Source organism: Bison bison, unplaced genomic scaffold (genome assembly GCF_000754665.1).
Source record: "Bison bison bison isolate TAMUID 2011002044 unplaced genomic scaffold, Bison_UMD1.0 scf7180017864363, whole genome shotgun sequence".
Lineage (NCBI taxonomy): Eukaryota > Metazoa > Chordata > Mammalia > Artiodactyla > Bovidae > Bison > Bison bison.
This window is the reverse complement of record NW_011494935.1, coordinates 2055504-2081025: the sequence shown is the minus strand read 5'-3', so window position 1 is coordinate 2081025 and position 25522 is coordinate 2055504. Positions and strand designations below refer to the sequence as shown.

At 40.6% G+C, this 25522-nt stretch overlaps 1 protein-coding gene across 4 annotated transcripts in view; it reads left to right on the top strand.

The window, feature by feature from the left end:
* Nucleotides 1-25522, top strand: part of EBF1 (early B-cell factor 1) — a 410481-nt gene that overhangs the window by 365874 nt on the left and 19085 nt on the right. For all 4 annotated transcript variants that reach the window (XM_010855294.1, XM_010855293.1, XM_010855295.1 and 1 more), the window contains one exon: nt 11067-11155. In XM_010855294.1, coding sequence (XP_010853596.1) covers nt 11067-11155 — 89 coding nt within the window. The remainder of the gene's footprint in view (nt 1-11066; nt 11156-25522) is intronic.

Genomic DNA, 25522 nt, shown 5'->3' with positions numbered 1-25522 from the left:
CTTTCACTTTTCACTTTCATGCATTGGAGAAGGAAATGGCAACCCACTCCAGTGTTCTTGCCTGGAGAATCCCAAGACAGGGGAGCCTGGTGGGCTGCCGTCTATGGGGTCACACAGAGTCAGACACAACTGAAGCGACTTAGTAGTAGTATGCTTCTAAGTAGTCCATGTTTCCTTAAACTTATGCACCGGGTGTCCCTGCAAATGTCCAGGGTGACATGGGCTGTTTAAATTAAAGGGAAACAAATGGTACTTTGTCAGGTATCAGACAAGCTGCTAGTTCCAGGTGGTTCAGAGCTCACTATTCGATTGCACTGTTTTCCTTTTGATGGAATCATAACTTTGCAAGGCTGAGTTTTCAGCAGTTGCTGTGAAAATCATAGAAAAGTGGGTGTCAATGTCCGATCTTACTTGAAACTTTGAGAAGTTGTGCTGTGCTCAATAGGAGCACACATCCCACGAGTAAGTTCCTATGATTATTTTAGGATGAATTAAAAGGATTATTATTTTATTTTTAATTTCCATTTCTGTTTTTTTTTTTTTTTCAAGAAACTAAGCTATTAGGATATAAATGTTAAGATGTGAGGATATAAATACTAATCTATTTGGACCTAAGTAGTTAATTAAGCAGAATTGTCGGGCATTTCTTTTGGTTTGAAGGCTTTGTGAAAAGATTATTGAGATGCCTAATAATAACTGTGAAGGGAGAAAGTTCAAGAAGCTGTAGCACAGAAAATGAATAGAGATATAATACATTCAGGATGTGTGTTGAGGCTGAAAAGGTAGGATTCCAGCCTCAAACACTCAGGCAGAGAAGACTTTCTGGCTAAATCAAAGGCTAATGATAGGCAGTAATAATCATCACTAGGTTGGGTCAACACTGAAGAAGGCTGACTTCATTTATTTTATATCACATGCTATTAAGGTTGGAGTCCAGGCTGACAAAAACCTCTAGGCTTATCTGCAAGGCCATTATTAACGCTCCACACAGCATACTTGTTACACGTTCTCTTTGAGTCCATTAGAATATAACCAAATAAGTACTTAATCCTCAAGTATCTGTTGGTCACAAGTACTCTCCTGTCTTCTTAGTAGAATGAATAGGCTCTTTGCAATCACACTTTGGTCACTTCTTGGGCTCTTTCTCTCCCCTCCCAATCTGTCCGCAGAACTCTGCCGTGACTTCGTCACCCAGCTCTGCTGCAGCCTGCCCACTGGCTTAGAGGAAGCAACTGTGTGACAGAGGCAGTAGTTTTTGAGTTGTGATGTCAACAGTCCCAAGTGGGACCACGGCCCCAAACTCCGCACTCCACTAGCGCGAGGCACAGAGCGGGCTTTCTGAGCTTTGGTGCCTGACTCAGTGCTCTTCCCTGCTGAGAACTATAAGATGCTGGTAGCTTGTTCTAGGAGAGTAATAAGTATTGTTGTTTAACAATTGTGTTGTTGAAATTCAGCTCCACTGTGTCTGACAGTATTTATCTAAAATACTTTCCCTGGTGCGCGTTCAAGTTCCAGTAAACCGTGTCTTATTGTGCGACCTTTTCATTTTCCAGTGAAAAGGGATCAGCTCGTCAGATAAAAGCTACAAGCCAGAGTACAGGAAAAATGCGTGCTCAGAAAATCCGAGCATGATTGAAAACAAGATGTGTTAAATCAATGCGGTTTATCGCCTGCCTATTCCCGGCAATTGCTGTTCTAAGCTCATTCTGAACACGCTGGATGATAAAAGTACAGTGTCAAGCACTCACTTGGGTGGGAACACAAGAAAACATGTTCATCAGACAGGGTGGGTGATTTTACCCCTTTGATAACAGTTATTGTCAAAACTCTTTGGGAAGAAATCTGAAGAACAATTATAGAAGGAATATTACTCTTGTTATATCAGAAGATATGCCAGTAGGGAAGAGAATGATGGATTTACCTTTAAACATTAAGGAAGAGATACAGAATGTGTTGGCCTCCAATTCTTAAAACACCAGCATCCATTACACACTGACAGCTGTCCTCTCTGCATTCAATTGAGCAAATATGGCTTTGAAACCTAATCATAAGTGATTAATTAAAAAAAAGAAACTCCAAAATGGAAGAGATTGAAAGGCCAAAAAAAAAAAAAAAAAAATCCTGGAGATCTTTAAGTTTCTGTTTGCTTGAGGGATTTAATTTTAGTTTTAAACTTGCATCATATTTGGAAAACTAAGGATCCTGGAAGGCCAAACTGTTAAGAGCACATCATACGTAGTAACCGGGGCAACGTCATCAACTTCACCACAATTAGACAGCAGTAGAATTTTCCCTAATGATTCTACATTCACCTACTTCCCATTTTAGGTAAGAGTATAACCCTCCAGGGCAAGAAGGGGGTATGTTTAAGAAATGCTCCACTTTTGCCTCTCATCAAAGATCTTCTGGAAAATACCAATTGGTTGTGGTAGGAAATAAGTCAGTTTAATGGATCTCAACAGCATTATGTATCTCTTTTTCTCAAAAGACAAATCAACTTTTGAGAGCACAGCTCAGACCTATAAGAAGAACTTGATGAGACAGAAAGTACAGTTTCTTGATCATTTGGGAGGCAAGTTTAAAATGCCAGGGGGGCTTCTCCAATAGGTTTGTGCCTGTTGACAGTGAGCTTTAAAAAATCAGGCCAAGTGCGTGTTCACCTGTAAAAGTCAGGAGTCCGGCACAAGGATTCCTCCTAGTGCTGCATTTCTGTTGCACAGATACTTAGTTTTAAAAAAAGGTGCCATTTGATTGATTTGGTAGCTGGACTTGTCAATATGCTGCTAATTGAGATTTATCAATATTAAAATAGTCATCTTGGCCTAGTAAGTAGAGCACTGAGGCTTTTGTTCTGATTCCTGCAGCCAGCTCTTCCAGTGCCTCAGTTTCTCACCTTCAAATTGAGAGTAATAAATTTTAACATTTATGTCAAGGGCATATTAAAGGAATCAGTGAGATAAGGTCTATAAAGCGCTAGGATATTACTGGGAAAAGGGTTTTATATGACCTCGGGGTATGTTTGAAATGACACTTCTCCAAGGAATCATTGTGATCTTTAACATCTATTAAAAATATTCAGAGGTCCTTATAACTTAGAGAATAATTGAGTTCAGGAATGAACTAATCTTAAAAATTAGTTTTCTTTTGCAGATTCCTTCAAAAGTAACCCATCGACATGTAAATTGGTATATATTTTATGAGGATTTTTAGGAAATATATGAATCAAAAGTCTTGAAATGTATATATTATTTTATCCAAGAATTTCTCCTGAATGTTGTTCATTCCAACACTTAAACAGTGAAAATTTGGGGAAAAAATGCATCCCCACTAACAGGGGATTTATTGCATAAATTTTATGGACATCCATATAATATAATATGCTACAACCATTAAAAAGAATGAGATGGATATGAATATGTATATAATCTATATTTATATAAACCAATGTTGTGAGAATGCCTGAAAGCTTACACACTAATAAATAGCAACTCACTCCAGTATTCTTGCCTAAAGAATTCCATGGACAGGGGAGCCTGGCAGGCTACAGTCCATGGGTTTGCAGAGTCGGACACGACTGAGCGACTCTCACTCACTCACTCAAAAGTATATCTGTTATGGGGCTTTCCCCCACTGTTTTGCATTTCTTTTGTATTTTTTATACAATAAGAATATATTCCTTTTAGGAAAACAGTAAAGCTTTTTCCATGTTGGAAAACAAAAACAAGTTGCTCTTAATTCTTGCTTTCTGCTCTTGATTGCTTTCACTTCTGGAGGAGTTATTAATTTCCAAATATATGCAATCCTTTTAAAACCATTCCAAGCGACAGTCCTCAGGGTCCTCCACCTCTCTCTCCCAGAGCCCGTGCATTTCTTCATACTGGGCTCTGATCCACTTTGCAGCTCCCATTCTCTCTCCAGTCTTTACCTCGCAGGCTCTGGCTCCAGTCTCTGTAAAGAGAATGCAGCCACACAAGCCAGCTGTACCTCTGATGGGACCTACAGTAGAGAGAGGTATTACTTTCTTTGCTTTACTTTTGAGTCTCAGTGTTGTTGCTCCACATCAAGAGGTTTGAAGACTACAAATAAGAAATCAGAGCATGTTCAGAGCCAGTTTGGACGTTTTTCTTTGGCTCCTCTATTGGTAAATTCTGCCCATGTTGGCTTCATCCTGACACCCTTCTGGTTCAGTGACAGCTTTCTGCAGTTCAGTGAGCCTCTTCCTAAAGCTCCTCTGAGCCTCCCTGGCTCCTGGGGCAGGGCGCCAGGCTGTGAAAGCATTTCACACCGAAAGCAGGGGCTCTGCTTGCAAGGGGTCTGGTGTTAGGTTTCTTAGGGAGTGTATCCCTTCCGGGAAGAGGCAACCCGGAATGCCTGTGTGCCCTACATATATAGGCGAGAGATGAAACATCCAAGCAGCTGGAAATGCAGCACATTTCTTCATTAAGCATATTTCTGGCTCTTGTTTAGGTTTCTGGTTGATCTTGAGGTTTATATCTTTTCAAGTCAGTCTTAAAGATAGGTTCCTGAAGATAACTTGCTGTTTTATTGTTCACCTCTGGTTGTTAATTTAGTGACTGAGGGAAAAATAGGGCCATTATGGAACAAAAAGACTCTGCCTAACACATATGTAATAACTCTTATGCCCAGAATGGATCTGCCTTGAAGGGAAATGCTCTGCTGCTATTCCTTTAGTTCAAATATAGAGTAGTCACCAGGGAAGCGTGGAGACCCAGGTGCTGGTTTTATCATTGCCTCTGCTATGAGGCCTTATTTATTACTTGGCATTGAGTCTAGATATTTGTTTGGACATTAAATGGCAATAGAATATAAATATTACCTTTCTAATATCTGCATTTCTTTTTATTTCCAGTCAAAATGACATCATGTCACACAACCATTAAAAAAAGGAAATTAAAACCTCAGAAAATATGTTAAAGCACTGCATTGAGTCACTGAGCCATAAAAGCAAGGGGACTCTGAGCTCTCATGTTAGAATGGCACCCAAAGCGCTGTTCCCTTGATGTTGGGGAACACAACTCTCTTGCCTTTTATTCCCGTTGTTTCCAGGGGTACCTATTCCAGAAGTTAAGGAGGACTGAGGAGTATTTTCTCTAAAAGGCAACCTGGCAAAGAGAAAATTCAGTTCTCATAGCTGAGAATGCATTTATCTTGATTATACGATTTTAATTTGCAAATAAGTCCTCTTAAAGAGATTTTTCTTTATTTGATCTGTTTTTGAAGTGGATTAAAGAAATGACAACTAAAGGCATGAAAAGGCCACAATCCACATATATATTTGGTTAAGATTGACTCATTACCAGATGTTTTGATTGAGTTTTGTAATCTTGTCCTTGTGAGTACTATATTAAATCTGGTTGTATTATTCTAAATTTTCTTTGCATGTAGCCATGTGGACATTTGAACCCTGTAAATAGCTTTGTATAACCAGAGCTTTTCTGTCTTCACCAGAACCTTGGTTGAAGCCCCAAGGGGAACGGCTCTGTGTAGACTGGTTCTGCATGGAAAGTTGCTGGTTTCCTTTAGGGGAGTTGGAGATTGTGAGGTTGGGAGGGAACCCAGAGCCATTTATAAGCTGACCCTACATAAGGCCACATGAAGTGCTTTGATGTTTTCTAAACTATTATTTAACTTTTCCTTTTTGAAAAGTAATGACTCCAGTGTTACTGAGCCTCCATGCATGGATCCTATGCTTCCTCCCAGTACCCATTCCCCGGTATCCTGTCGTAGCTGAGAGGACCCTGCTGAAATGTCAGCTGATACATCTGCCCTGCAAGCTTGCTCTGCTGTGTAGAGTCATTTAATCTCAACTTTTGTGCATTGATAGGGAAGTTTCAGACTTCCTGTAGTGTATGCATGTACACAGCTCCATGAGGTCTTATTGAGCTTTCTCGACTAATATGTATCTACCTCTCAGAGTGATCAGGGCAGGAAATCTTGAAAGCAAATGTTTGTGGCTCCGCAGTGGTCCGGCCGGTCTTTCAGCCCACGTGGCCCTGTGGAATGGAGTGTGATGCTAGTGTCAGAGGAGCAGAGGGCTGACCCACCATCTGACCATCAAGGAGGCAAGAGGATGCATTGCTGAGCAGGAAGAAAGCCTGGCCAAGGGAGCTGGATCTGGGTTACAACCCTACAATCAGAGCAGTTCTCTCTCTTTAGGGCGAGATTATGTACACCTCTCAGACAGTTTATTTTTAATTTATTTATTTTTAATTTAAGGATAATTGCTTTACAGTGTTGTATCGATTTCTGTCATACATCAACATGAATCAGTCATAGGTACACACATGTCCCCACCCTCTTGAAACTTCCTTCCTCCTCCACCCCACCCACCCCTCTAGGTTGTCACAGAGCACTGGGTTGAGCTCCCTTGCATCATACAGCAAATTCTCACTGCCTGTCTATGTTACATACAGTAATATATGTCTCACTGCCACTCTCTCAGTTCGTCCTACCCTTTCCTCCCTCCCGCTGTGTCTACAAGTCTGTTCCCTATGTCTGTGTGTCTGCTGCTGCTCTACAAATAGATTCATCATTACCATTCTTCTAGAGTCCATATATATGTGTTTATACAAGATCCTTGTTTTGCTGACTTACTTTACTCTATATAACAGGCTCTAGGTTTATCCACCTCACTAGAACTGACTCAGATTTGTTCCTTTTTATGGCTGAGTAATATTCCATTGTATATATCTATCACAACTTCTTTATCCATTCATCTGTCAGTGGACATCTAGGTTTCTTCCATGTTCTGGCTATTGTAAACAGTACTGCAGTGAACACTGGGGTAAGTGTGTCTTTTATTTTTAAGGGCTGCAGTTCAGTTCTGTTGCTCAGTTGTGTTTGACTCTTTGCGACCCCATGGACTGCAGCATGCCAGGCTTCCCAGTCCATCACCAACTCCTAGGGCTTGCTCAAACTCATATCTATCAAGTCAGTGATATCACTGACATCATTTAAGAGCTTTTGTGACATAAAAGAGTTAATTCCTATCATCATCATCTGAACACATGGGAGGTACTAAAAATGATTATAGAATCAGTGGACAATTAATTATCTTGTGGAATTTTTTCCTCTTATTTTTCTTTTCCCCTGTTCCATGTGGCATGTGGCATCTTAGTTCCCTGGCCAGGTATTTAATGCATGCCCCCTGTACTGGGAGCAGTGTCTTAACCACTGAACCACCAGGGTAGTCTTATCTTACGGAATTTTTAAAGTACCCTCATTGGTCCCATTTTATTATTCTGATTTAAAAATGGAAGCTTTTCATCTTTGGGATTATGGATTTTTCTAAACCTCTGAGCCTCTCTTTTTCTGTTACCATCTCTAGCTGGTTTGGGATAACAGCCTCTCAAACCCTATTCAGAGTGTAGACTAGGTGTTTGGAAATGGGGTGACGTGAGGGGCTCTCATTACTGCAATCCTTTTGCAGTTGACAATTTGTTTTTTCTTTTTACAACCTCAGATACTTATACTTTGTGACTAATCACGTCTGATTAAGTTTTATTCTTTCTCTACCGAATTCTCAGAATTGTCCCAAATTTTGAGGGGAAAAAACTGACTAGTTACATTTCTTCTGGCGCCCCCTGAGCCCTGTGCTTGAATACAATGAAGTCACTTTGTTGAAGGATTAACTTTATATTACATTCTTGCAGAGTAGATGTATGTCCCTAAGGTACGACTACCCCCACTGATGAAAATAAATATACCATTCTTTATGATTCCTCCCCGTTACCTTCTCTGTTGATTTTCAGAGAGTTTATGAATAGTCACATATTTATTCAACTGGCCGAAAGTATACTACTTATTTTTCTTATGGTCTGTAATAACCTAGGCAAGGTTATTAAAGGGTATACAGACCCCTTTTAAGGCAAAGTTTCTTATGTCATTACTTTATACAAGCAGGTCAGATTCCATCTTGGGAACAATCTCTTGCTCTTAACCTTTTTCTCTGATTATAAAAGTAATATATGTTCATTGTGGAAAATGTATACAATGCACAGCACAAAGAGAAGGAAGAAAAGCACTTTAAGACTCACTTCTTAGAACTACTGTTAAGCAGTTTATACACAGAAACCTTTTTCTTTCTTCTCTGTATATGTTCATTAAAAAAAAGTAGCCATACGGCAAAATGCTTCTGTGATCTGCTTCTTGGCATAGCAATATATTTTATGCCACTAAATATTTTTTTCCCCAAAGCATTGCTTTTGAGGACTCCATCATATTCCTATCGGTGTGCCATAATTTAGCCATCCCCCTCCCTAGACTGTTAATCAGTTTTCAGGGTTTTACTTTTTATAAGTAATAATCTTTATCAGATGGCCCTTCTCACTTGGTAATTGGTTTAATACTTTTCTTTAGTCAGTGCAGTCAGAGAAATCATCAGGCAACTTTGAATTAAGACAATGAGCTTTGCTTACATATCTTTAGTGTTAATCTTTGTTTACAGCACTGGACAATGCCATCGAAATATTCAGTACCTAAATTGAGGGCAGGTTAATAAAAAATATGAGTGTAGAGCAAATCATAGAGGCATGGGAAATAAATTAAAAGCCTTTGTCCCTCTACCTAAAATATTTCCCCTCACATAGCATACTTCCATAGACTAGATGCTTATTTTTCTTTGAATAATGAGTTTAATATATCTAATTCAGTTACTGTTTGTGGCAGCAGAATGACTTCTCCTCAGCTCTTTAGCTATTAGTTCTATATGATATTTGAATCAGTTCTTTTAATTGTGGATACTAAATGTCAGTCTTTCTGCTGTGAGTTGGTCCTGTAGTCAGAGAAATACATCCTCCCCTAATACATCAGACAGTCATTCAGTTAACAGCCACGAGTTTCTTGACACAGTAGGAATTAATTCATTATGCAAACAGCTGAAGGGGTAGGTCGACAAGTCAAGTTTTATTGGTGGCTTACACTGAAAAGTAAAACCAAGAATTAGACTTTTCAGCATGCTGAACTATATCTTTAGGTATTAAAATAATACGTTTAATTGCCTAAAGCTGTTTTTATGGTTAAACATCTTTGTTGGCAATTGGCATTATGGGTGGGAGATATGTAATATACAGGTTAACCTAGGTGCTCATTCCTGTTGCTCTTGTGCATTTCTTGATTAAATACTGGGGATTTTATGAGTCACAGCCCCCCTGCATAAAGAATTCTATGGCTTTTTCTCTACAAGTCTAATTTGAAAAAAGAATTCTTCTCAAGGGTTTAGAAAGTAATTCATAAAATGGGAGGAATAATAAATATTATGCCTTAACTCATATACTAGTATAGAGAGGTTTGGTTCACTTGGGTGTAATTTTAGTTAATTTCCACAAGAGACAGATTGAAAGTTTACCATTTGGAAGTGGTAAGTGGGAGAAATGGCTAAATCTCATATTTGCAAAAATGATTACATTATCTTAAATGAAAATGCTACTATATTAACAACTTCAACAAGTACTGCATTTGGGTAAAAGAAATCTTCTTAATAAAAAGTTGCCTGAAGTTCACTCCAACTTAAAATACACAAGTGAGGAAAAAGTACTCACTCTGATTTATATGTCTTTTGGAGGTGTAATTATTGGCTTTTTACTCACCTATGTAAAACAATGTACTTTTGTAAATGGATTTCTGGCCACTTTATGCAGCCTTTTTTCCTTCATTTTTTTTTTCTTACATAAAAAGTAAGCACTGTCAATCAAGGAATTTTAAGGTTTATTTCCTCTTTAGAAATGATTGATAGCCTTTTAGATTTACAAGTTGACAAGTTAAAGGGTTCTATTGGTATAATTATGTACTAAATTCACAGTCTTTCAATTTAAATGTCCTTTTAAAACCACAAGATTATCATACCTGTATTTTGAAAAGTGGGCCAGTCAGTTTGGGTTGGTATACAAATTGCTTCCATTAGCCTTGGGACCTATTTGAATTTAATACAGTTTTTTAAAGTTAGCAGTAGTATGAATCTTAGTTTTAAAATTTAGGTTAATGGAAATGCATTTTAAGTAAAGCATGTGGCACCTTGTTTTCTAATGTATATAGCAAAATGTCTTTTTATTCCGTAAGGGAGAAACTATGTGTTTGAATACTTTGGTTACACTAAAAATAAAAGAACAAACCCACACACCCACCCGTCACTTAGAGGAGATGAGGGATGAGGTAGAGGATGGAGCTGCCATCTTTTTCTGGTCAGGCAAGGAAGGCTGGAGATATTTCATATCCTGGGGAGGAACTTTGAAAACCATATACCAGAGTCCACTTTGTGGCGAGTTGAATTTAAGGATGCTTTGAAGAAAGTGTAGTCAATTAGGGTACAGAAAGACCCACTATCTCCACAAATATTATGCTCTTCTTTTACTCTTTAAAAATTCATCTTGGATACCCAGCTGTTCTAAGCTAGTTGCTCCATAGGGGTTAGCCTTTTCCTGAAATAATATTATGTTGGTGCATCAGTCTGTCATCTTAGATGTGAGGGTGTCATATCAAGGGCATTTTCAATACCTGTCTCTTTTCAGAGTCTTCCAAGGGTAGCACAGGCTTTGCATACTGAGAAGATCCAGTCTCCTGTGCCCATCGCCACACTCTTGCTTAATTGCCACTGCTGGCATTGAGATCCTCTATCAGCTGAAGGCCACTCAATATTTTGTAGCTATGCAGATACTTATGCCGTTTATGACTGTAAACACCCTTGGACAAGCCTTCCAGTGTTTTAACCGAACCTTCTGACTAAAGGAAATCCTATAGCCTCATATCCAATTCCATTTTACTCTCTACCTTCAACAATGTAAGAAATACGGAATTTGGCCAGAAGAGCAGAGTTCAGGACCTGCTTCTCATGTTCTTTAGAGTGAGTCAGTCCCCACCATGGTAAAGAGCAGGAATTAGATGGTAGAAGTGTTCAACAAAAGGGATCATCTGTCCATCATTTTATGGTCTAATTCAAAAGTATCAATGAAACCTTGGACTTCCTAGTTATTTCCACACCATAAGTGCTACAAATCATATGCTGCTTTATTTCCTGAAATTGTTCTAATTGTATGACTTCTTCATTGCAGCGCTCAACGAACCCACCATTGATTATGGTTTCCAGAGGTTACAGAAGGTTATTCCCCGGCACCCTGGTGACCCTGAGCGTTTGCCAAAGGTAGGATACCTTCTCTTTGGTTTGTAGTCTCTGGAGATGTGGGCTTGGATGATTGGCAGAAAGCTTTGCTACTGATAAAATTTCATAGAGAAGCAACTAAATATTTCTGTGCTTTGTGTATTTAGTACAGTAAGGTAAGCAGTGATCAAAGTAATAAGCACTCATGTGCCAGGTAGTGTTGTACTTATTTGTACTTGGGTCATTGTACATACATGCTAAGTTGCTTCAGTCATGTCTGACTGTTTGTAACCCCAAGAACGACAGCCCACCAGGCTCCTCTGTCCATGGAGATTCTCCACACAAGGATACTGGAGTGGGTTGCCAAGCCTTCCTGTAGGAGATCTTCCCAACACAGGGATCAAACCTGCATCTCTTAGGTCTCCTACATTGTCAGGTGGGTTCTTTACCACTAGCACTGCCTGGGAAGCCCCTTGTGTCATTTCTTCCTCTCAAAAACCCTTGGAGATTGGTACCATGACCACCTCTATTTTAGAGAAGAAAGTAACTAAAGAGAGGTTAAATCAATTGCCCAGGGTCACACAACATGTAAACTGCTGAACTGAGATTCAGATCCACGAAGCCTGGCTCCAACGTCCAGATTATTAATCATTCTATCATATCATTTCTCAAGAAGAAACAGAATATTGCTTTCTAGCCCCATGACAATCTTTACTTATTCCTGGTGAGGGGAGAACAGCTAGAGCTCAAAGGAAAACATATTGGCAGATCTTGCATTTGGGTCACTGAGACATGAGCCTCTTCCCTCCAGAAACATCCCACCTAAGACACAATTGGGAGAAATTAAACAGAAATGCCAGTCAGAGAAATATATGTCATACAGTGGTCTGTCATTAATTGCCAGTGCAGAAAAAAGGAAATGCACATCTGTTGGCTTCTCTTCTGTACCGTTGTCAGTGTTGAGATATTCCCATCTCTGTATATACAACACCATGCATAACAGAAAACAATAGCCACATTTAACAAAAGGACAACCAATGCTGTGTGAGGACTCAGAGGAGAGAATGCTAAATGCTAAAGAATGTCAAAGGGCAGGACGATGCACAGTGAAATTTCATTGACTACACAAGCCACAGTAAGTCTAGAGATATGTCGTCTCCAGGTCTGTTTCCCCTCATAAAGCACCTACAAAAATGAAATTGACATCCTTCCAAGCTCAGCAAACTTCTTTAGGTGATCAGTTCATCATCGCATCTTACCTGTGGGGTCTGCTGCATGGGAGGGTGGGCAGGGCCACCTGTCAGAATGGGCTTTGTTCAGGAGAAAGCTACCCCACCCCTTGAAACTGATGCACAGATATGAGGGGCGGACAGGGTGGTGAGGGGCCCTGCCTGCCGGAAGAGAGGAAGAATTGTGACAAGCAAAGTCTGTCCTCTCCTAAGCCTGGGAAGAACTACAGAGCCTTCAGTCTCAGCCCTGAGTTCCCATTACAGTTTCACCTCCACTAGGTGCCATTCACCTTAGAAAAACTTCCTGAGAGCATTTCACCTGAGGAAGAAACCCTATGATGTGTCAGTCTGTTCAGATCCTTGTCTTTGCAAGGGGCCTCCACCTTACACCTCCTTCCCTTTAACCCTGACTTATTCTCGGTGAGCAATTAGAGAATCTAAGAGTAATAGTGACTCTTCCTCTGCTTCTGCAGCATAGGTGTGCCATGGAGAGAATTATCTTTAGTTTTCTTTGTCTGGCAAGAACCTAGCTCCCACGCATTTCCTATGGGAAAATAATTGATAATTTCATAGCACAAGGATGTAATTAATATGTGTCCACCCAGTGGTCAGTACCTAAGGTTTCTGAGTGGTAGAAAGAAGTCAGGAGTGCATAGCAGATTCTTCCCATTGTTTCCACTTGGAAACCATTTTCACTTTCATTTGGCATCTCTCTCGACTCTGCTGAAGGGACTGGAGAGTCAGGTTGGGTGAGGTGGAACTCAGAACCATGGCACCTCCAGCTCTGTCGTCTGGGTCAAAATTCATTTTTGCCCCATAATTCTTTACCACTCTATTCCTCAATTTCCTTATGTGTCAAATGGAGATAGTAATATTTCCTTCTTTGGGGGGTTGCCTTCATCACTTATTTATCACTCAACAAAAAGGTAGCTATGATTATTTGCCAGCTGTGAGAATGAGACTCTGACTTTGGAGAGCTCTCCTAACCAATCTCTGCCACTCAGGAAATCCCAATCTGGGTCAGCAGTGGACTGTACGCTTTATTTTCTGTGCCTCAGTTTCTTCATCTATAAAATGGGGGTAAAATAACATGCAGACATTACCGGGATCACATCAGGATAAAAAAAAGTAATCCCGTGTGTTACATGGTATAGTTTCTGGCGCACGGCTGCCATTCTATAAATACTTACTGAAAAAACAGGAGACAAATTTGGTTTAATGGTTGAGGTCTCTAGCTCCCACGCAGTACTAATTCATAAAGAAAGGAGAGAAACAGGAATATATGGTTGAGTGTTGTGTATTTGCTTTTAAAAACATCTTCACGGTTGCACATCACGTTCAGAAACTTGAACAAATAGCCCAGGCACGTGTCTCTTCGTCCCTGGTGGCCCGATGGTGAAATTCCCAGCCCTGCTTTCCTGGGTTTGGGAAGAGTAATCAAGGACACAATGGGTTTGTGTGTTAAGGAAACACTCCATAGCTTGCATCCAGCCACTGCACCGTGCGAGAGCTTTGGCCGGAGCCCACCCCAGGAAGCTCCCTCTGTGACTCAGATCAGAGTGGTGTCCTCTTGGCTCTGAATGTGAAGGTGGAGTGAGAGTTCAAGAGCAGGGTCAGGAAGTGGCGGATGGAGCCAGCACGAGGTATTCCTGTGGACCTGGGAGATTTATAGTCCCGCTGTCCATTGTTTGAGGGATGAAAACGGGCTCCGCCTTTCTTAGAATCGTGGTCAGTGTTTGTCAAACAGGAGTGTTTCAGTGCGCCATGGACCACACACCTTAAAAAACAAACTCCACTTTATTAAACCCATGTGTTTGTGAATAGACAAAGCTAGATTCATACAACCACCCACATATTCTGTCAAATGAAACTGCTCCAAAGACCAAGCAGACAGCTTTCCATAATAATATGCCTTTGTATGCTGGCTTGCACTTTTTCAAAGAACTTGTACATGCTTTGTTTTATGGGAGCCCCTCTTGTGAGAGAAGTCGGGAAAGCAGACCTCATTCCCATTTACCAAATGAGAAAATGGGAGCAAGTGGGAATCCTTCTCTGTAGATGATTTTTGTCCCCAAAAGCTACCATCAGGGATAGTTGCCATACACACCGATTTAAAATCCTGTCATTATGCAAAGCCCAGGTGTGACTCGGTTTCGTTTCTCATGTGCGTGTGGAGAAGGGCAGGCTGAGGGTTTCCAGCTGCAGCATTCTCTTCTGTCATACAGATGTGCCTACCTCTCTGGATTGGCAGGAGGGAGAGGAACTTTTGACCAACTTTGGGGTGAAAGTTGACTTTTCTTATCATGTGGAGGTGAGGGGGATGGCGACTGTGGTCACTCAGAAGCTCTGAGATGCTGAGATGCAGGAGGCCCTCCAGAAGTACTGAGCAAGGAGCTGGCCGTCTCTGTTTTGAAGGCCAGAGGTGTCCCTGTCCCGTTTCAGTTTGCCAGCTGTCTTCCTGAGTGATCCGTGAGCATCAGTACAGAGGCATCGCACTTGGCCGGCATTCGCATGTCTGCGGTGAGGCCCAAGGAATCGGTAACATGTACGTCGTGCCCGCAATGTGCCTGGCATGCTTTATCAAGGTTTCTGAAAAGCATAGCGGTCAGGAGGGGAGACTCAGGTTAGGTGGACATGGATTTTGAAAACCGCCTGCACTGTCTGTGCACAGACACACCCTTCCCAGACTCAGATTCCTCCTTCGGAAAGCAGCTGCCCCACATTGTGGCTGTTGGGTGTTAATGAGATAATTTATGCAAGGGGCCTCTCGGGCGGATAGCGAGACTTCAGTATATGGGGGCTATTATTCCTGGCAAGATGGGTACACCCCACATCACAGGGTCAGAGTTTCCAGAGGGCTGGCGGTGTGCCTCTCACAGCAAGCACATGGGAAAACTAGGGTTTGCACGCAGGGCCTCGGGCCTCGCTGCATCAGGTTCCCATTTCCCTCCAATTCTGGAAACCCAAGTGATTCTGCCTTGAGGCCACAGGCTTCTCTCTCCTGTCCCTCGCCTAACCTCAGCCCCATCCTACTTAAACATGCACCAGCTTTCTCTCTTTTCCCCGCCCAGAGGAGTTGGCATGGGGACCTGCACAGGGTAAATGTGTCTCTTCTCCAAGAGCCAGTCCCTCTTTTAGAGAAAATAAAGCAGTTTGAGAAAAGTAACAAAGGCGGCATTTGTGTATTTTGCTTTATGGAGCTGAAAATATCTGGTAAATTGATCCAGTGGGAGTAATAAATACACATTACTTTATCTTGTTCTTCATGTCCTATACCCTTGAGCCTTGATAGAACAACACCACTTAATAGACTTAAAAAAGAGTAATTACACTCATTGGTTGTGTGATTTTTCAGCCCTCCCAGCCCTGCCTGACCTTCTAATTTAGCTCACCGTGTCTAACTAATGCATTTATATTCATCTTTTATGAAGCATGTATAGTACAGAGTTGACTTTAGAGCCTTTCTCAAGCTGTCCTCCCCACTTTCCAGTCTGGTGAGCAGGGAGGAGAGTGGGGTGTCTCCATACCTCTGTATCTATAGATAACACGTGCACACGGCACACAGCATTTTTTTTGTTGTCCTTTATGAAACATAATATAAAGTATTTATTACATTTTTTACTTTAAAGCTTTTATACATTCTAGCATTATTTACAGCTAAACACGCAGGCAAAAGATGCAAGTGTTTTTAAAATGATTACTGTTAATGTTTCTGCTTGTCAGAAGTGCTTAAATTTTCCTGCACTTTGTCTAAAAACTTAGTACTGTTGCCTTTTAAGCACAACACATTTAAAAGATCTTGCAAGTCAGATTTGCAAACACTGCTGACAGTTTGTGATGAATGATATTGCAAAATTTGCAAGATGTTTGTCATTTCACGCAGCCGACATATTAAGGAACAGATTAAGAAACACGAAACCCCTACGGAACACAACCATCCCAAACGCAAACCCAAACAAACCTCAACCAAACCTTGAACCCAGAGAGCGCACGCACCGGAATCTCTCACCCGGGTTTTCTCTTCCTACTTCCCACTCAGCCAGTGGAACCCAATTGTTCTCACTGCATTTTCTCTCACCATATGGTCTCCTCATTACCATACACTAAGAGTCCATATGGGAAACTTGTGAAATGAACTGTATTCATTTTAACTGCCAGATGAGCAGCCTTTTGCTTTGCAAGCTTAGCTTAAGTCATCTGCTGTCTTCGTGTTGTTATGGCAACAGGGCACCAATAAAAAATTCTAATCTACTGTAAGTGATCACAGTATTTTAAGTGCTTGCCTATAACTGCCCTCAAAGGGGAGGAAGAAGGAGGGGGTTATCTTTGTCCAGGGAGCAAGGGTGGTTCTTCATTCCAGCAGGTGTCAGTAAAGATGCTGGTGAGACAGAGAGTGAGGTCCCGGGCTGGCTGTGGAGTACGTGCAGTAGATGCTGACGGTAAGGAGGTGGGCTGCTGAGGCATGGATGGTACTGAGGAGGGGCTGTGGACCCTTTGGGCAGGTACAGAGAAAACACTGAATGTTAGAAACCATAGTTTTCCCATTAGAAATAAGACTGCTCGCATGGTGCAGCCCGCCATGAATAAAACTCAAGGTTCTGAACCACAACATAGGCAGCAGATCCTTGGGGTAGCTTCTCATTCACTGGTGTGCAAAAAAATAACAATCCCAGCCTCTTCTTCCTGTACACGGGAATTAGTCATTTCCAACACCATGCTAATTAAGAGTACCTTAAAGTAATGGAAGTAGGCAGCAACATCCTTAAATATAAATCATGTTCACCTCCACAGGCCACATGATATGTTTCATCTCTGTCGCTCTATCTGTATTGAAAGTGAATGTTTATAGTCTCAGTTCATCAGTTCGCATTAGCCTCATGCTGAATATTTAAACACAGAACAATCTGAACACACCATGAAGGAAGACAGTGACTGCACTTTCATTTGGAACAGCAAGGGCTCATCTAATAATAATTTAGTAAATCAGCCATTTAGTGGCTCAGTTGTGCACTGCATTGTGCCAAATATTATTCAGTTCCACTGTACACTTGCAGAATGGAAATTCAGATGCTAGTCACAGGCACTGGTTTTGCTCAATGCAGACATGAGACCCAAAATCACCCGCTCTAAAGATCGGCCGTGTTTAGTGATTTATCATAAATACAGAGCTGGGGCAAAATTAAACTGGAGTCGGCTGTATACCATGTATTCTAATTATGTTTTTATTGTTTTAGTCTTTATGCAAAGACTATCTGTAATTCAAAACCTGCAGTTGCATCAGTGAAAATACAAATAAGAAATCTTTGCATAACCACATTGCCTGTTAGCAGAAAAGGGGATGACTGAGGGTTTCAGAAGAGGAGAAAGAAAAACCCTATGTCTTTATCTTTTACTCTGTGACACCGGCCCTGCTCTCTAATCCTAATCATTTATTTGTTTTGTTTTTAAGAAACTCTATTAACATTATATCTGGGAACCAAAATGACTCAAAAAAAAAATACAGTAACAAAAACAAGTCATATGGTATATTCACCTCTTAGGAAAAGCATGCTTGGGTTTGATTCCAAAAACCATTTTGTCTCTGCCTTTTCTTGTCAAAAACACAAACTATGGAATGCAGTTCTTTTTTACCCCTCTCTCCTCTGTCTCTGCCAGAAAACTCACAGGCAAATTCCACTTCCCCATTTTGATAATATGCCCGGTTTAGGGGCTTGGTGTCCCCTCCTACTTATGCTGTTATCAGGGGAGTTTAACCTAGTTTTGTGTGCCCTTAAAATTGTATACACAAGTGTGTGTGTGTGTGTGAGATGAGTATGCACACACCTGTATCACACATTATTTTTCTGGGGAGGGAGATTGTAGATTCATTAAAAAGGCCATGACTCCCACAGAAGTTTTAATTTTCACTGTGTTACTTTATGTATGTTATCTTTAACTAACCAACTCTGCAATAAGTTATTCTGTCACTATTGAATCATGCCCAATTTAGAGATGAGGAAACTGAGGCTCAGGACAGCTCGTGCAGCTGTCGATAGAGATTTTCCATTTCCAGATTTCCTCACCATTAGTCTGTTCAGAGTCTTTCACAGGGTTTTGCAGGCACATAATCCACATTGGCTCTAAGAATGCACATAGTTTGCCCAAATTCTCTGGAAAATAAGGAAGGCTTATCACTGCTATCTCTGCCTCCTGCTCCGTAAGCCTCACTGGCTGGCTGCTGAGCTCGAAGCTGGTCTGAGTCCACCGATGAGGAAACGGAGGAAACCGAGGGTTGCGTTTGCAATGCTGAAAGTGGCCGAGCAGGTTTTGAGTCAATGCTTTTGGATTCCAGAGCCCGAATCTCTAAAGCACTGCCTCCTAGAATTAAGAAATGGGAATTGTAAGAAAAAAGGCAGTTTTATAAACCAGATTTTTAGAATTTCGCAAGTTCAGCTAGAGGGAGGAGGAAGGTGGTAGCAGGGTCTGAGGGTAGCTCACAGATGGCTGAGTCAGGGGAAAGAGGCAGCAGGAATTAAAAATACAGTACCAGGAGATAATTCTCTTTCTCTTTAGCCCCCGAGTCATCGCGGCAGGGACTTGTAATAACAGCTACTCCAATAGCCTGTATTCTTGAGCCTCCTTCAAGTCCTTTTTTAGCATGGAGCTCTTGATGGGTGGGTGCTCACACATGTGTGTGGGTAACTTTAACCTTCATATCACACCCTGTGTACAGAGGCTTTGAATATAATTACTCATTAGTTCAAGGAGAAGTCACAGGGGAGGCACAAGGGGCTCATTTCTACCCAACACCCTTCTCTTAAAGACCAAAGAAACAGAGACACTAGGAGGTTTCCGGCCATGCTTGCTGTTTTCAGCCTTGAGTAACACTTCAATTAAACACTGGAGTAATAAGAACCAACAGAGCCCCAGCAGTCTTGAGGCAGTGAATTTTAATTGCAGTTATAGTCAGGACCATCTGTAAAGCTTTGGGAATCATCATTTACAGATACCATTCGTCTGGAGGTACATGCAGTAACCAATGATGTTCAACAATTTAAGAAGCCAAAACCAACTCTGTTTTTGCCTCCCTTAGATATCCTTAAAGTTCAACGTAGTTCCAGCCTGCATGCATCACTTACTCAAGTTGAACTACACGTACTTGTCCAAAAATATAAATATACACATACATTTGTATACACACACGCCAGACACACATACACAGACATACGCCGACGTACATAAAATGAATCTCTTTGTTTACTCAATGGTCCTCTTACTTTCAAACTAGATATTTATTCTTTCTCACCCTAGGGAAAGGGAAGCCACAGCCAAAAGACAAAGAGAAACACAAGTAGTTAATTTCTGGCTTTCTGTTTCTAAGAGCCCAGGCCTTGGCAACTTAAAAGAGTTTCAAGGGTAATTTTGACTCTAGGCAGGTTTTGTTTCATGTGCTGACTTTACAACCTAGCCCTGAAAAAGGCACCTCTGTCCACAGCCTTCTCTTTAAGCAGAGACTTTCATCCTGATCAGAAAGTCGATTTCCAAGGCCACTCAGCAGGACCTAACCCAGAGCGTTGGTCTTAAACCAGTACAATGAATCGGAATAAGAAGAGCCAGCCAGAGGTTACCAAGTTCAGCTCTGTACCTCCAAGCAGGTCATATCCACAAGGGTGCAGACACCATTTTTCACTGTATTTGTGGCGGGAAGCACCCCAGGCTCCCATTCACCAATTACCATGACACCATTTAGAAGAGAATGCCACGAGACCAAAAAGAAGCGGGGGAAGCCATTGTCATCACTCTCTTCAGGAATACCTGGTTTCACAATTTATACTTAACTGCTGACACTTGAAAAGTCGAACATTTTGGTAAAATGAATCAAGCTGTAATGTTTCTTTTATGAGATCCCCTTGCAGGAAAGGGAGGTTTGGCACCTCGTGGAGACCAAGCTTAGTTATCCATCATAGTAAAGTCAGCTGTCCTAGCCGGCTTCTCAGAGGTCACGCGATCGAACCAGCAGCTCTTACAACTATATTATTGCTTACGGAACAGTAATTGAGGCACAAGATAAAAATTACCTGGTCTAATAGGCAGCGAACAATTTTCACTCAATAAAATTATAAGCCAAATCATTCATTTCATAACACTTTGGCTAATTTATTTGTTGACCTTTTAATATCCATAGCTCTTCAGTGGTATTAACTGCAACTCAGACAAAATCTCTTGTTCATTTCACTTTCATTGATTTTTTTTTTCCATTGAGGCAATAACAGCTGCCTGAAAACAGCCTTTTTCTTTCCACTGTAAAAGTCAATCATGTAAGTTAGTATGTCTTACGTTGATACAGCTGCGTTAGCTTACAACTGCCTTAATTCCATGTGATTCAGAAGTCTTCTATACCATGCTTCTAACAAATGCAAAGCTTTCTGGTGCACCTTCAGCCACGTGGCACAATGATACCTAACATACATTTGAGAAGTAAGAGGAGTATCATCTAATCTAAACACAAAATTGGCCTCAAAATTAGAGGATGTTTGGAAGCACCCCTCCCCTTCAAACCTCTGCAGTGTCTTTAGAATACTTTTGAAGCCTCTTGTGCGAATAGCAGTAGACCCTTTCAAAATACTTAAATCCTTTGTTTTGAAAATTTCTGCAGATTTTGATTATGGTTTGAATTTTATCTTTCTTTAAAGGCTATGGGCAATGAGTGTGTGTTGGAATGCTCCTTAAGCTTCAACAGGGGCTTCTTATATAGTAAAATGCTCTGAAGTCTTTAGAATGCAGGGTTGTAAAATATAATTGTTACACATTTGGCATTTTATGCCTCCCTAGAAATAACCACTTGCTACCTACACCTCATCTATGTTCCTCCTTTCCATTTCAATGTACTCTAAAGTGGTCCTTAGCCATAATGAGAATGCCCCTTTCAACAGAAACATGTTTAATTATATCCATGCTAAATGTAAGTGACACTTCTCAGTCATAGGGCTTCTGAGTAAAGAGTGTTTAAAGTGTGACACTAAAGGCTTATAATGATCTGTGGTAAGCTCCATTTTGAGAAGTTCATAATACCAGAAAAAATGAAAAATTTAAGGAATGTCTCAGAGGATTGGAAACTAAACAGTGCTCAAGTATTATTTTGGTTTGTTTTATTCTTTCCCTCACCGCCCTCATTATAAGATTTTTTTTTTTTTAGGATGCAGAGTCTACTATTGTGGAATTTTCCATTTGGCTGAATAAACATAAAGGAAGTTGGGATAGAAAACTACCCTCCACAGAAATACCTTTCAGTACAACTAGTATTTATTGTGCTGTACATACAGCTCTGTGGGAAATGGGCTGCCAGAAACTTCCAATCAATTTTTCAGCTCTTAGACTTTCCAATTAGTGTCACCCACACTTTCAGAAGCAAGTGGGGAAAGAGCTGGAACTTAAAGGCTAATAAGCTGAATTACACTGTTCAAAATTTGAACCCAGTGTAAACTCCAGAGTGAGGAGGTGCATGGAGTCAGTGCTGATTTCATTGATAGGTGCTTATCGACTTTAAATCAGGAGTGATTTTGCCATTCTGATATTTGGACCCACTGTATCTTGAATCCCCTGATAAGGAAAGCAGATTGGTGGTAAATGGATGTCCAGGAAATGTGTAGTGACAGGAAAGTACTGTACTTCTTTCATAGGAATCACCCAAGTCAACTTGACTTTGATAATTGATGCTTATCATTTAGCTTCTGTTTTCTGCATCCCTCAAAACATTATTTTCTACTTGAGGGAGCATAAAGCCAAGCACAGATTGTCTTCTGAAATTACTGAAGCATCCCTGGGCTTTAATTTTATGAGGGAGTTTCCAGAGTCTCAAAATCTGATTCTGATATTTGAAATTAATGTTGTGTTGGTAAATGGGTACCCATCTGGCTTTATGAGTTGGTCTATATGTGTTCTGAATGGAAGAGAGTTCAGGCCATCTCCCCTGCTCATCTGGGTTTGAATTACTTAAAACATTGAACTGGATTTATAAATGGGCTCAGTATCAGATGGTTAGACACCCTTCCCACTCTCCCTGGGAGGCTGGGTGGGCACAGTGAATATGCACTTATTATGAAGAGCAACACATTTGGGATCAGATGCCGACGATTCACATGGAGGGTGAATAATCCTCAGAGATTTTACTGTCATAAAACAGAAGGAAAGATGAGTTAGCCATGTCTGCATATCAGATATGATATGCCTTGTTCCTGAGAGTATGCAAAAACCTAAGTATTTCTAAGAGTCTAGGAGTACAGTTAATAAAAGGCTAATGTACATCAAGACCAGCCTCATGTTGATAGCAGCCTATAACTTGAGATAATGTCTGTACCCGAGATGATTCATTATATTAGTCACAAAATTAAAGTGTAAGTACAAGCCAGCAGGAGTGAAGGAGCAAATTCACTTAAAAAAATGATATAAAAAACCTCCCCAGACTTGACCTTTGGGAATTTATATATTGGATTAAAAAGTCTAGAGCCAAATGGGGCACCAAATTTAAGTCTTCTACTTTTATAAACTATGCCAAATATATGACTTGTTCATTTCCTCATGTAAATTAAGCACATACGTTTAAAAATCAGTACCTATTTTAGACTCTTCAATAAGAATTTCTCAAGGGCTGTGGTTTGCTGAACACAGTGCTAGGGGCTTGGAGAAGGAGATTAAGACATAGCCATGACCTCAAAGTACCTACAGTCTAGTTGTTGGAGGTTGAAGACTCGCACACGTAAGAGCAGAACAAAATGACCCTACAGAATCTACTTCTGTGTGGCTCTGGGTGGGGCAGTCAGCACTCTCTTTCAGAGGAATGAGAGAGGTTAGAAGCTGGAGTCTCAGTGAAGGTGGAATTAGTTCTGATAGGATAGTGTAAGTATGAAGAGTTCAGGCTCTGATGTGTAACAGGACTGAGCTTGAATCCCTGCTCAGACATTCATTAGCTGTGTGACCTCAGGGCAAGTTGGTGGACCTCTCTGAGTCTGTCTCCTTATCTGCCAAATGGTGATACAGAGCCTCACCATGAGGACCGAATGAGTTAAAAGTCTCCCTTCCAAACACAATAGTTTTCTTTTCCACCACCATCAGTACCACATTCATTACCAGACTCTACAGGATGGGAAGGCATTGCAGATGGACACAGACTGAAGCCAGTGTTCCAGATGAAGTAAGAGCAAACGAGTGATGGTTTGGAGATAGGAGGGGGCCCAGCATGTTCCTTCTAGACTGAGGAGGTCAAGCTAGCCCAGAATAGAGAGCAGTTCTTCAGATGTATAGGGAGAGGAGGTTGAATAAAGAGGGGTGGAGATCTTTTGCAACCTCCTAGGAACCCTGTACCGTAATTCTGGGAAGATAGGGTGCCTTGAAAGGTGCTGGAGAGGAATGTTGGTGTGCGACTACTTGGGCAACAGCAAGTTTAAGAATTATTTGCTAACTGACTGGGTTGCAACATGGGAAGTAAAGCCGTATCTTCTCACTTTTTTGTAGCCCATTTGCCATTTTTATCATTAAGGTTCCAAAACATAGCAAAACTTATGACAATTATACTTGACTGTTCCTTGAATCTCTCCAGTGTTTCTACTAATTCTAAACAGATTTAGTATAGCTTATCCATTTTTTCTCTCCAGAATCCCATTCACATAATCATCAATGGTCATAGCAAGGCAGGTAATGACCAGTTTTGATTGTGAAAGGAAATAGGTCAGTAAAAAGTTGTTTTTAAAGAGTAAACATTTTCTATGTCTTTAAGAGAGAATAAGTCCAAACTTATGAAAAGAAAAATAGTCTGACTCAGGATATAGGTTGGAGAATAAGCATTACCTCTATAAGGAGAGTCTGGGGCTTTTCAATATTTGGGGTACTAGTATTTGTCTTCTTAATTGCCCAATGGGATATGTATTTTTTTAATCCAAGGATAGGATTAATTATCTTGGAAGAGTCTAATCTCTACCCTCATGTTTTAAACTGCAAGCAGGGAGTCGTTTTAAACATTAAGAAGAGAAGAGAAAATCTCTCTAGACAAATAAATGCTTTGAAAAATTAGATATTAGTACTAGTCAAATGCTCTTTCTTTTCAGAAATATTAAAATTGCATATTAGAATGGAAGGATCCTTATACGATGTCACAAAAAATAAGACTTTAGGAACAGTTTCAGAGACAAAAGATTATATGAAACATCCAGCTCTTCCCCTTATGGGAAATTTCTCTCTCTCTTTTTTTAACATCCCAGGCTCAATCATTTCCTAATGTGAAGTTACAGATTTTTCAAATTACCATATAAAACTGCAAAAAAATTACACTTGTGACCACCGAAGAGATCGCATATACTATCAATTTGATTTTAAAAGGCATATATCTTTTATACTACCTGTCATTTTTATAATGCCTTTTACAAATTTAATCAATACATTTTAACATTCTATATACTTTAAGTGCAATATACAATAAATATTCAAGTTTCATCTTAAACATGCTTTAGCCTTTAAATTGTTAAAACTGCAGTGCCCTTTCAATCTACTTACATAATGTCATAAAATATACATTTCAAGGTAAATGAAGTCAGCTACTTCAATTTAGTCCCTCAAACTGGTAGTAAATGAGAGGTTAACACTATGGTGCCAAACCCATTATTGAGTAAATTTAGCACCTTGGACAGCTCTGTAAAATCTTTATTGCTTTCCTGACCTGCTCGTCATGTTCTGTCTGTGTGTTCAGTGGTTCTCAGCTCTGATTGAAAGGCAATATATTAGATCCCCAACACAAACACGCTTGGGGGCTAGTTCGCTGGGAGCCTAATGACATGGAGGTGAGAGCAATTTTCTGGTCACCGAAATCCAAGCACCTTGCAGGTTCGCTGCACTAACTCATAGAGGACCCAGACATTTCCTTTCTCCTTCCCATTTGTAGAAATAACTAATAGAAGCGGAATCACATTGGCCAAGCTGAGCCAAAAGCCGTCTCCCCCTTAAGCCCCAAGTTGATACCACAATGAAGGACACTTTAAAATAGGCAAGATGCTATTTAAGAGAGTCACTTTCAGGACATGACATTGGGTTCACTGTCCTCAAGCCTGCTGGTCTGAAGCAATGCTGGGCTGCTGACCCAACTACAGCAATGTGCCTAGTGGAAAGCGTGTCCTGGCTCCATGGATTGAAGGAGGAGGCAACTCTAGGAAGT